Source organism: Mercenaria mercenaria, chromosome 13 (genome assembly GCF_021730395.1).
Source record: "Mercenaria mercenaria strain notata chromosome 13, MADL_Memer_1, whole genome shotgun sequence".
NCBI lineage: Eukaryota > Metazoa > Mollusca > Bivalvia > Venerida > Veneridae > Mercenaria > Mercenaria mercenaria.
This window is the reverse complement of record NC_069373.1, coordinates 62,112,270-62,125,331: the sequence shown is the minus strand read 5'-3', so window position 1 is coordinate 62,125,331 and position 13,062 is coordinate 62,112,270. Positions and strand designations below refer to the sequence as shown.

Here is a 13,062-nt window from a genome sequence, read left to right as displayed (position 1 = left end):
AATGTATCACCTTACAAGAGAAAAAGCAGATGTGAAATAAGGAGTCAAATATGTTTGTGGCATTCTGCTTATAGGAAAAAGTGTTTAGACTTTTGAAATATTTTGTATATTACAAATGTAAAGGAATATCTATGCTTATTTTCAAGATGAAAATTATTGTCCAATAGTCTAAGGAAAATTATTGTCCAATAGTCTAAGAAACACTTTTTTATTCCTTTATAAAGTGCAAAATATAAACATTACTTTTTGGTCTGAACATCATGGCAGGCTATCCTTTTATCAAGGCCAACAGACATAAGGAATATATCGTTGATAGGTGAGAAGCTAAGGCCTGTGGTCGGTGCACGATGGCATGTGAAACTGTGAATAAGCTGCCGGGTGTTAGCGTCCCAGAGATTCACACAACCATCATCAGATACAGACCCAAACAATGATTTTTTGTAACGGCTGAACTGTATCTGCTTTATTGCCTACAAATATCAAATAATAATGCTCTTAAAATTGTTCAGTTAAATACCGTATTTTACGTACAAACATATAAAAACTAACTTTAATTTTATGTTTCCTGTCTGTAAAAACCACTTTTAAGCAAAGAAAAAAATGCAATTTTCATTCATTTTAAGGCTGAAACTAGAATGTGTCTGTAGGACACAGGGTGTGCCCCCCCCCAACCCCCACTGGCACATTTGTCACAAATAAAGGGCAATAACAAATGTTTGCAGTCTTAATGGGGTATAGCCTCAACAAACATTTTATGAAAAGAATTCATTATTCTAGGCCCTATACTTTTTGAGCTATGAGCATCACAAACAAAAAATCCACTATTTTGGCTATTTCAAGGGTCATAACTCTGTGATAAGAGCTAAGAGTCTCAAGAAGAATGCCAAGTGTGCAAGGTCACATCATGTAAAGACTCCAGCAAGGTTTCCTGAATTTACATCTAATATAGGCACATAATTAGGTGAAAAAAGTGCATTTTTTTACTATTTCAGGGGCCATAACTTTAAAAATTGGGAGTGGAGCCAGCCAAAAAATTACAGGTGTGCAAGTTTATATCATGATAAAGACTTATGCAAGTTTTCAACCATTTATATTAAATACTTTTTGAGCTAGGTGCGTCACAAGGTGAAAATGTATGTTTTTATTTCAGGGGCCATAACTCTAAAAATAGGGGGCAGACCCAAATGAAAAATAGGAGGTGCGCAAGTTCATATCATGATTAAGACTCATGCAAGGTTTCATGAATCTATAACAAATACAGGCTGTCTAGCATACCCTGACAAAAAATTAGGGCTAATTTTAGGGCAATTTGTACAAAAAAAAGGGGCTAAAATTAGGAATTTGGTACAATTTTAAGGAAATTTTAGGGCTAAATTTAGGAATTTTCAAATTAAAATATGGACTTTAAAGACCATGTAATGTGCTTACCTTTATGTGACTGACATAAAAGTAACTCACAAATAGTGCTTTATTTACAGAAAAGACGTCTACCACTGGTAAACTGCTTTGAACTGTGCTAAACTGTTTTTTTCTGAATTAGAAGAACTTTAAAACAACATTTAAAACATTTTCTCTTTTTGATCATTGCAAAAAAGTTAAAAAATTAGGAATTTTAGTGAAAAAACAGGGCCTTTTTAGGAACTTCCTTTGATTTTAAAAAAAACAAGAGCCATGTCAGACATGGCTAATCCCCCCACCGGGCATATCATAATTGAAGGATGTGGTCCGCATCAGGGGTTTTAAGATGTGGAAGAAAGAATAAGTCAGTAGTGAGGTGGTTTACTGCTAAATTTTATTAAGTTTCATGAAGAGTATAGCTATGATGTTTTTCTATATGGCTACTGTAAAAAGAAGGAATGGAAAGCTAACAGGGAACAAGAGTGCCAGAATGTCACAATATATGCCCGTCAAAGCAAATTTCTTTACTCTAGCAGCTGTATTTGCAAATGGAATGTTAATTTTGTGGTTGTTTAGTAATCATTGTAAGTCTTTTGTTTTTTAAAGTCCACAAAAAAACTCCTTACTAGGTAGAGATACCTTATATATAATAAAATTAATAAAATACACCTAAAACTGGAGAGTAACATCTATGCTGTACCACAGAAAAGTGGTCTTGTTTTTTCCCTAGGGTCAATTATAAAAATGTTACAATATAAGTTATTTATAGTAACAACTAAGGGAAGTTAATCTTTATAAAAAAAAAAAAAAAAAAAAAAAAAAAAAAAAAAATTGCAAGTCCACACAAAAATCTTTATCAGGAAGAGACTGGTCAAAATACACCTCAAAATTGGATTTAGCATGTTTGTTGTACTACAGAAAAGTGGTCTCGCTTTTTCCCTACGACTAGTAATGAAAAAGTTACAATAAAAGCTATTTAAAGTAACAACAAAGGGAAGTAATTCTAAAGAAGGGAACTGCGCATGACACTTCGTCTCATGATGGTGTATAATTGTGCCAAGTTACATCAAAATCCCTCCATGCATGAAGAAGAAATGCTTCGGACAAAGTCATTCTTGTATCTGACCTTTGGCCTCTAAGTGTGACCTTGACCTTAGGCCTAGTGACCTGGATCTTGTGCATGACACTCCGTCTCGTGGTGGTGAACATTTGTGCCAAGTTATATCAAAATCTCTCAATGCATGAAGAAGAAATGCTCCGGACAAATTTTTTTAAGAAAATATGATAAAGGGGAATAACTCAAAAAATAGGCAAGGTAGAGTTATTGTTCTTGCACACTGCACTTCCTCCCAATGTGTTCTATCAGTGTATGAAGTTTGAAGAAAATCCCTCCAGTACTTTTGGGGTTATGCTCCGGACAAAATGTTTTAAGAAAATATGATAAAGGGAAATAACTCAAAAAATAGGCAAGGTAGAGTTATTGTTCTTGCACACTGCACTTCCTCCCAATGTGTTCTATCAGTGTATGAAGTTTGAAGAAAATCCCTCCAGTACTTTTGGAGTTATGCTCCGGACAAAAATTTTTAAGAAAATAAGATAAAGGGGAATAACTCAAAAAATAGGCAAGGTAGAGTTATTGTTCTTGCACACTGCACTTCCTCCCAATGTGTTCTATCAGTGTATGAAGTTTGAAGAAAATCCCTCAAGTACTTTTGGAGTTATGCTCCGGACAAAGATCGTTGCGGACGCACGGACGGACGGACGGACAGACGGACGGAGAGCATTTCTAATATCCCCTTCACCTTTGGTGGGGGGATAAAAAAATAGGAATTTTAGCCAAATTGAAAAAAAATAGGAAAAAATAGGAATTTTAGGGACACTAGACAGCCTGCAAATACTTTCTGAGCTAGGCATGTCACAAGGTGAAAATGTGCATTTTTGACTATTTCAGAGGCCGTAACTCTGAAAATAGGGGGTGAACCCAAATGAAAAATAAGAGGTGCGCAAGTTCATATCATGATTAAGACTCATGCAAGGTTTCATGAATCTATATCAAATACTTTTTGAGCTAGGTGTGTCACAAGGTGAAAATGTGCAATTTTGACTATTTCAGGGGCCATAACTCTGAAAATAGGGGGCGGAGCCAGATGAAAAATAGGAGATGTGCAAATTCATATCATGATTAAGACTCATGCAAGGTTTCATGAATCTATATCAAATACTTTTTTAGCTAGGCGTGTCACATGGTAAAAATTTGTGCATTTTTGACTATTTCAGGGGCCATAACTCTGAAAATAGGAGGTGGAGCCAGACGAAAAATAGGAGGTGCGCAAGTTCATATCATGATAAAGACTCATGCAAGGTTTCATCAATTAATAACAAATACTTTTTGAGCTACGCGCTTCACGAACTTCGGACGGACAGATGCACGCACGGATGCACGGACAAGACCAAATCTATATGTCCCCACCACTCATTGGGGTAGGGGGCACAAAAATATGCAAACAAACTTTTTTTTCAGATACTTTAAGCCATGTTATACATGTGCCAGCTGGGTTTCTTAACCCTTTATGCTACATCTTTATTGCTGTTTAAATCAAAGTTTTAATCTCATCTGCCACTACAGGACAATTTAAAATATTTTGAAGAAAGCAAGAAGGAATAGGTATTCATATACCTGAACATTTGGTGCAAGCAAGGGTCTACAACCTTGTCCTGTAACTACATTATATATAATTATCTCCCCTGTTTCAGATCCTGAAGCAATTGCACTTGATCCCTGGTTGAATCTTGCACATGTAACTGGTCCTTTGTGGCCCTGTTAGCACAAAAAGATATTATCTTAAAAATACAGTAATAAAAATATTTGCACTGGCATACATCGCATTTAAATAAACAAAAACAAAATTATCTTGAAATACATCCATGACAAACTAAATGCTTTCATAGGAGGTTAATATTCACAGGCATGCAACAATTGAGAAACTCACAATATATCTGTATTAGACACTAGAACTTAGAAAGAAAAATACCATGAAAGTCACAATATGGTCAGTTTTAAGTAGACCAGACTTAGTTTGAGCACTTTTATTCTATACATGTATAATGACAGGGCCATGACTGTCCACTGGAGTTCCACTGCTGACTTGAAAAATTCTGGAATAGTGACAAGCAAGAAAAATACTTGTGAAATTATTTTGAAACTGGACTTACGGTTTCTGACAAGAAAAACTCTCTAAATAAACAATGTAAGAGAAGACATCACTCTTTGGTGGCTATATTTTTGAGAACCCATACTAATTTTGTATATGGTCACCAAAGGTATATTTCTGTGAAATCATTTCAATCCGATCAGCAGTCCAAACAAAGATGATGCTCATGATATTATTTGAAGATTTTTCTGTTTCTAGTTCTGCCAGTGGAATGATATGAAGGAACATATGTATGAAATTATTTTGAGATCAAGCCAGAAGTTTCTTTTAAGAAAGAAACTTTTCAACTATAGCCATCCCCTGCCCCGTGTCAGCCATCTTTTTTTAAAATAATGGAATGATTTGAAGGGAATTGTAGGTCACCTCAGAAACATTTGTGTGAAATTATTTTAGAAAAAAAGCTTATGGTTTTAGGATAGGATTTCTAAACTCTTCCAAATACCCATATACAGAAAAGTAGTCCCATCCCTTGGCAGCCATGGTTTACATATATTACAAATCAATGTAGCTTATAGAAATTTGGCAGGGCACCAACCATGTCATACTTCAGTCAAATAAATTTGAAATCAGGCTAATAGCTCAGTGGAGAATATTTTAAAAGCATTGCATATATAATCCCACTGCCTAGCATCCACGTTTTTGAACAAAATGAAAGAAAAAAAATCCTTTGAAAGGAGTAACAATTACACCCGATTCTATCTCGATTCTATCTCTAAACTGAGATCAGTATTTTAGCTAACACCAACCATCTCCACCAATTCTGCTACATGTCTGTATATAAACTACAATCTACTTCAGATATGCTATTCATCTACCAGACACATATATCTGTGTTATTTGCCAATATCATTATGCTGTGGAACTCTGGAAAACTATCCAAGGAGCAAACCCACCTCTGCTCTCAAAAGATTTTCCCTATGGTTCCCTACATGAGATGGTACCAGCTGGTAACACATTTCTGTAAATCATTTATTTATTTAATATTTATTTATTTTATTGGGTTTAATGTCATACTGACACAATTATAGGTCATATGGCGACTTTCCAGCTTTGATGGTGGAGGAAGACCCCTGGTGCCCCTCCGTGCATCATTTCATCACGAGCGGGCACCTGGGTAGAACCACCAATCTTCCGTAAGCTAGCTTGATGGCTTCCCCACATCAAGAATTCAATGCCCCGAGTGAGGCTCGAACCCACATCGATGAGGGGCAAGTGATCTGAAGCCAGAGACCTTAACCACTCAGCCACAGAGGACCGTTCTGTTAATCATCTGCCTAATATCATTATGTAACATGAAGGTCTACCTTGTATGTTTTACTGATCTTGTGTGACTTCAGATCCCATACAGAAATTAAACCATCTGAAGATCCATTGAGCAAATATCGTGATGTATCATTGACATCTATACACATACAGCCAGGCTGAAAAACATGTTTTTAGACTTGAATATTTGAGCATATTGCATAATTTGATGTAATAACGTTTCAAACTAGAAACAGTTTTCCACATGAAATGTGAGTATAAGTTTGATCCATTCATAAGATCATTTCAAAGGAAAACAAAGGGTAAATATAGTCCTATTTCATCAACTTCACAGTTTAACCCTTACCCTGCTAAATTTCTGAAATGGAATGGTCCATCATTCAATCTGGGCAATACCATTTAATATTCGAAGGGGTGTTCACTGAAAATTTACTGACTGAATAGCAAACAGTGCAGACCATGATCAGACTGCATGGATGTGCAGGCTGATCTTGGTCTGCGTTGGTCACAAAGGCAGAATCACTTGCCACCAGCAGGCTAAAAGTTAAAACATGCTTAAAACATTTTCAAAATGAATTAACTCTCTTTTAGTGTATTTCTTGAATATCTAATTTTCTTGAAACATCATCATGCGAGATTTCATTTCTTCTCAATATAAAATATATAAATGGCTTCTACTTACCCCAGTATGCAATCGCATACTTTCAAAGTTGCTCATGTTGGTAACAGCAATATCTTCAGCATGCACTGAAGCACTGGCCAGGTAACTATCTGTGTATCTTGTTAAGGTGTCTATGATTTGTTTTGTTTTTCCGTTTGCTTAGTTGGGATTAATGTCTCCTTTTAACATTCACTTACTATGATCAGAAAACTTTATTATTCTCAAGGTTACTGTGACCTTGAACTGTCTGCCCACTTAAACACCAGGGTCCATAAAGTCATTCTATGAAGTTTGACAACTGTCCCAAGGTTCTCCATTTACTAACGGGAAACTGTTTTCAGTGTCAAGGTCACTGAATTTGACCTTTGACATACTGACCCCAAAAACTAAACAGGGGTCTTCTACTGGCCACAGGTAATCATACCATGAAGTTTGACAACTGTAGGCCAAAATGTACTTCAACTGTAGACCAAAGAATACTCTATTAATTGAACAGAAACCAAACTGTCTACCAAAGAATCACCCAATCAACTAACTAGTGGAATTTTTTTGTAAATTTAAACTTTCTGTTGTAAGTTTTAATGAACTTTGATGAAAACGATGATATTCAGAATTAAATTAAATTCGTAAACATTAAAATATTGATCTTTACATTGAAATTTTAACCATGTTGCTACAAACTGTGTTACATCATTAATTTTCAGTGCGGATGTAGCAGTTCTAATTCAATGTCATAGCATAATAGCCATGACTAATAGAAAATAAAGTCTATAAACTGTACTATATAGCTTTCTTGAATTGAGGGATGAGTCAGAGTGCTAGACAGAGAGAGCCCTTTTGGGTGACAAATCTCAGTGACAGGCTTAGTTACAATAATAAATCATTTCCCACAATCTCTATCTTTTTCGTATTAATTAATACATCACTCAAAAGGATACTGTCGTCAGCCCAGCAAACGCTGGAGACATTCTGATCATGTGGGTTGAGCTGTCGTGCGAGTGTAAAGTCGCTGCTGTCCCATATCTTTATATCATCTCCAGCTGATAAAAGTTTTACATCCATCCTTGCTAGTAATGTCTTCAATCCAAATTCTGTATTAAAGAATAAAACTTTTTACATTCTTCTAATTGTAATACTTGATATCTTTATTTGCAAGGGAGGTTCTAACTCCTAGACAGTCCTCTTCAGTCTTGTCTGGAGCCAAGCATTCATACATGAGCAAGTTTTCTGTGCATTCTTTTGCTATGTTTGCAATAATTTTTTTATTGATGAAATATCAATCAAATAAACTAATAGAAAAATTGTATGCAATATTATCATTTGTTGCAGTGTTGTTTTATTATCTAACTAATTTAATGTCTAATCTATTGATTTAATATCTTAAACAATGAGCATGATGCTAATAGCTAGTTTTTCAATTACGACATACATTATGCCAAACATAAATGCTACCGAAACACCCGTCATGCAGATAATGATACTAATCAGCATGACCGTCATGCGAATAAGAAAAATAAGCGGCACAACCATCTCGCCGATAGACACTTCCAATTTATAAATACTTGGTGGGTATATGCTTTTATTTAAATTAGTTTATTCTACATTAAACAAATTGCTGTCAATGGCGGAGAAAACATCTACCTACTGAAAATAAAGTCAAGCGTATGTGTGATCCAGATGAGAGAAAAATGCACAAAAATGATAATTTTTTAAAATAACATATTGTTATTGAAACAGTTAAAGTCCCCATAGGCCAAGTGGGGAACCTACAACCAGATCATGCTGATGGAGCAGTTAGAGAAATTTTAAAAAGAGTGAAACATTAATTATGGCTAAACATTTGTCTGGAATTCTTGGATAACCCGTCTGACCGAATGGGAACTTGTCTGACCGAAAACAATGTCATAAAGAGATGTTTTGCCAGAAGTAATGTAAAATAAACAGGTGTTTCAGAAAACTGTGTTGTAAAAAACAGACTTGCTAAGGCTCAAGCTCAGTCCAATTGTTTGGGAGAAGTCACTTCTCGCTCAAGTTATCAAGGGAAAAGTGGGGAAGACATTGCACACACATATATATACATATATATCTTTTTTTTTTAATTTTACCTCAACATTGTGAAGTGATTCAAAAGATGGCTATATAATAATTTTCTTGTTTCTAGGTCCTCAATTTGATGTGAATATTCATTTTTATATTTAATCATTTCCATGCATATGCATGAATTTTTTAAATTTAAATTTGTATTTTTAATTTTTTTGTTTCAAAAGATTTTAACTTATTTTTTTTACTAGCATTGTGTAGTTCCAAGGACACAGGTATGCCCCTTACTTCCTGCCCCTTTTTGGTGACAAATTGGTTGTTTAATGACTCCAGGTTGATAATATTTTTTATAGATATTGTCTACATATCAAATTATAAGGCAACCTTAATGTGTATTATTTCACTTATGTGTTTAGCCATAACTCTGGCTAGCTGAGATAAAATCCTAAAAGAAAACACTTTAATCAAGGGGGTTATAAAAACAAATGCTCTTAAGGTAGTATTTATGATTGCAGTTCAAGTACTATTTAAGACATACATTGATAATACACAAAACTTTTTTTTTTTTGGAGGTGGAATGTTCCTGGGTACATAGATGTACTGGTGCATATGTTTAATGAAAAAACTGTAACAAAAACTTAAAATAATGATCAAGCGGGCATAACTGCAACATGCTTGATGCAGCTTCCTTAAACTGTTGTGACATCTTAGGTCAATATTATTTTGGAGAGTACCGTAGACATAACAATAACATGAACATATTTTTTTACAAAGCAGGGCCATAAACTCAACTTATTCTCACGGACTGAATGAATCCGAAGCTGAATACCGCAGAAGTGCACACAATTACCAGGCCACGACGTCAGTCGCGCCCATTATCGCCATTTCGATATTTTTTTCAAAATGGCTAAAAAATTTTGTTGCCATTTGCGACTTGAACGTGGCGAATATTTTTATTGATAGCTGCATAAAATGAGGGGGGGGGGGGAGGGGGGGGTAGGCGATTATTGGCCACCAGATAGCGTATCATGCCAGCGTGGGGAAAAATCGATAAAGCGGACTGTTAATTGCCTCGTGTATTCTAAACAGGTGTCAACTATGCCGATAACGTTGCCTAAGGCGGCAGAATGCAGACGACAATTAAACCGATTATAACCGGAATGCAATCTTACTAACCCAGCATATAAGTCACACTGAACTGGCAGGCTACTTTTTGAGAACATTTGCAAACACCGACGCAAATTTTCTTCAACTCGATAGTCGGCAGACGACACTTAATTTGTACCGGCAAATTTTTTTTTATCTTGAAAGTGAGAAAATCTCAAAGTTTTTTGATTTTCCTTAATTTGAAAAGAACGCGAATGTACATGTTGAAATATTGTAGGCCAGATATTTTTTTACCAAGATAATTTTAACATAATAAATGTCTGTTTTGCACATTAAACCCAGAAATAATCGGAAAACCCAGTCTTGTTTCTATTTTTAGTAACATGGCCGATACGGGCAAGCTAAAAAAAATCAACAAATAAATTTGCCTGCATACTGTCATTAGCGTAAGTAGAAGCGTTCTAAAACACATAAAAATATTATTTATTGAAAAAAGCCTTGGAAACATGTTGACAAAAAGCTGTAATTGAATAGTGTGCCAAATATCAGGTATTTTCGCGACCCGATTGTTTTGTACTTTTGGGGCAATTTAAGTGCAGTTGTGGTTAAAAGAATCATGGAAACACTTTTGATATATAAAAAGAAAATGTATAAACATGATTGATACTGAAAACGTTCCCTTGTGTGCAACTGTGCCCATATTGTGTGTGCACGAATGGGGTTTGAGCTATTGCCCAGTCAACAATGGCAGACATGTCAATCATTTCAGCTGCCTTATGCAAGCTATAAATATGTGTCCAGTAAATGCCTTCAGAATCCATCAGAATGTAGCATTTTAAGGTCTTATCTTTGAAAGCATTTTAGGGGGACCCCCCAATAAGAGGTAATTTTCCTGAATCCCAAATTCCCACACCCCTGTTGGGGCTACAACTTTTCAAAGCAATAAAAAAAAACTTGTTTTTTTCAATTATAAACATTACATGCAAAAGTCCGCATCAGTTTTGGCTATTATTTTTTTATAGTTTCAAAAGTTGGCTATTATTTCTTGGAGGCCGGTGTGAGCCCTGAATTGCACATGCTGACCAACATTCCTGTAAACTTTGGTGACTCTAGGTCAAATACTTTTGGAGCTACGCACAACACAACATTATAATGACCCAATTTTTCACTAAGTCAGGGGCCATAATTCCTACATGACTGAATAAATCCGACGCGAAACCCCAGGTGCACAACTACACATGCTGACCAACATTCCTGTAAAGTTTTATGACTACGTCATATACTTCTGGAGCTAGGCGCGACACAACACTAAAATTACCAATTTTACAGTCAGGGGCCATAACTCCTACAAGACTGAATGAATCCGGATGCGAAACCCCAGGTGCACAACTACACATGCTGACCAACATTCCTGTAAAGTTTTGTGACTCTACGTCAAATACTTTTGGAGCTAGGCGCAACACAACATTCTCGGAAGGACGGAGGACGGACGGACAGACAAGAGCAAATCTATATGCCCCCATCACTCATGGGGGGGCACAAAAGTTGTTTACAAAAGTTCAAGCCAACACTGTACATCTAACCTGCCGATGTTTTTTGTGCTATATCTTGAATGAAGGCGGGATGAGGTGGGGTTAATTATTAACACTGAGTCACCACTTTGGCATGAACAGTACTTGCCACTCGAAAAAAAAAAGTAGACTGTGAAAACTAAAAAAACATATTCAAATAAATCCATTGATGAAAGTCATTTTTACGTAACTGATACTTCTTACAAGCAGCTTACATGTCGTTATTCTACCATGGATACCAAATAATTGTGTATCAATACCAGTTGATCGCTTGGTTAATCAACAATTTCTTTACCAAACGTTGTTTTTGCACTTAAACTTGTTGACAATTAAATGCAAAGTGTCAAAGATGTAAATGCAGTGCTAATTGGCCAAATGTTGAATTTGAAACAGAAATTTTTTATTTGCCTTCACACTTCTCGCAAAAATCTCACGAGTACCTGAATTAGACGGAGCTTAAATTATGCCAATGTGTATTAAACACTCATTTTGACATCATGCAAATTGTCAACAATCTCCCCTGATTGGTGGTAATTAGCAAGTATGAATGAAAACAAATCTGGCAACTTGAATTTTGCTTTGAGATAACATTTGAGCTTATCCGAGCCCCGTGCTTGCTCTGTATCTCCCTATCGGACATACGGTCCGATACCCTGACTCTACTTGTCGGACATTTCCATTTTTTGTTGTACAGGTCCGACAGGATTTCGCCACAACTGTTGTAGTTGTACAGTCTGCTCAGAATCTGAAGCAAAATTTTTCTTGCCTAACCACTGACTAAAGGGTAGTCCAAATAATTGTACTCGAGAGTTGAATATCGTTATATTATTTTGACTTGTCGATATCCGCCTCCGCGTACAAACCAGAAAAGGTAAAGAATGTGGTAGCACTGTCCTCTTCTTTGCGTAAGTAACACCCAATGGAATCTGTTGGGCGGGAATTATGTTATGATAATGCAACGGATAAAAAAAAGAAATACATACACAGAAAGCCTGTAATTTTTCCTTTTCAATGATGTATATATTACCGAGATTTCTTGAGAAAAATTCAAACTATGACAGTTATTGAGTTAAAAAAATGCCAAGGTTTAACACGAGTGTACTACATATCGGAAAATGGCCGATCACCGGTAAACACATTACTACACGAAGCGTTTTCATTGGTCACGCCTCCGACCGCCATTACATGAAGACGATTGAAACATTAGAGGTTTAAATTTTTTACAACAGAAATTCTTGATAAATATGTCCTGTTCTTATGTTTTTTATTTACTTTTTATGATTTAAAACAACAGGTAAGCAGTTAGGGCTAAAGAAAAATCGTGACTACTAATAAATCGTAATTTCAATTGACCACAGTTTCCACCACAGTTTTGATTGTTTCTGGTTGAGACCTCTAGGTAGACAACGTAAAATATCAAAATGTAAAATCGGTCTGCCCGAGGTCTCATTATTTAGACTAACTAAAGGGCATTGTGGCAACAGGTTAGGTGCCTTATACAGCATCCTGGTGCGTTATCATATTCATCATTACTGCAAGTTAAATTAGACAGTGTTACAACTGATAGGCATAAAAAGGTCACTTTGAGTCAGACAGGGAAACAATTGATCAAACAGGATTTGACTAGGATATATATCTAAATAGCGCTGAAATCATGGCAAAACGAGCAAAACTTCCCATTAAAATGCAGCCAATTGTTAAAATAAAATAATCAGAAAGTTGCCTCACTAGGAAGACTGGCAAAACAACATTTCAAACAATCAAAAACAAGTAGGATTGTTTTCGATATCTCGCGCTCTGTTTATGTCGG

The 13,062-nt window shown here is 35.8% G+C and overlaps 1 protein-coding gene across 1 annotated transcript in view; it reads right to left on the bottom strand.

The window, feature by feature from the left end:
* Positions 1 to 13,062, bottom strand: part of LOC123528736 (protein NEDD1-like) — a 33,220-nt gene extending 20,158 nt beyond the window's left edge. Inside the window, exons 1-6 of the mRNA XM_045308693.2 lie at positions 12,981 to 13,062; positions 7,473 to 7,625; positions 6,556 to 6,644; positions 5,915 to 6,031; positions 4,076 to 4,216; positions 244 to 470 (exon numbers count right to left, since the gene is read on the bottom strand). Of these exons, the coding sequence (XP_045164628.2) occupies positions 244 to 470; positions 4,076 to 4,216; positions 5,915 to 6,031; positions 6,556 to 6,644; positions 7,473 to 7,596 (698 nt within the window). The 5' untranslated portion in view covers positions 7,597 to 7,625; positions 12,981 to 13,062. The remainder of the gene's footprint in view (positions 1 to 243; positions 471 to 4,075; positions 4,217 to 5,914; positions 6,032 to 6,555; positions 6,645 to 7,472; positions 7,626 to 12,980) is intronic.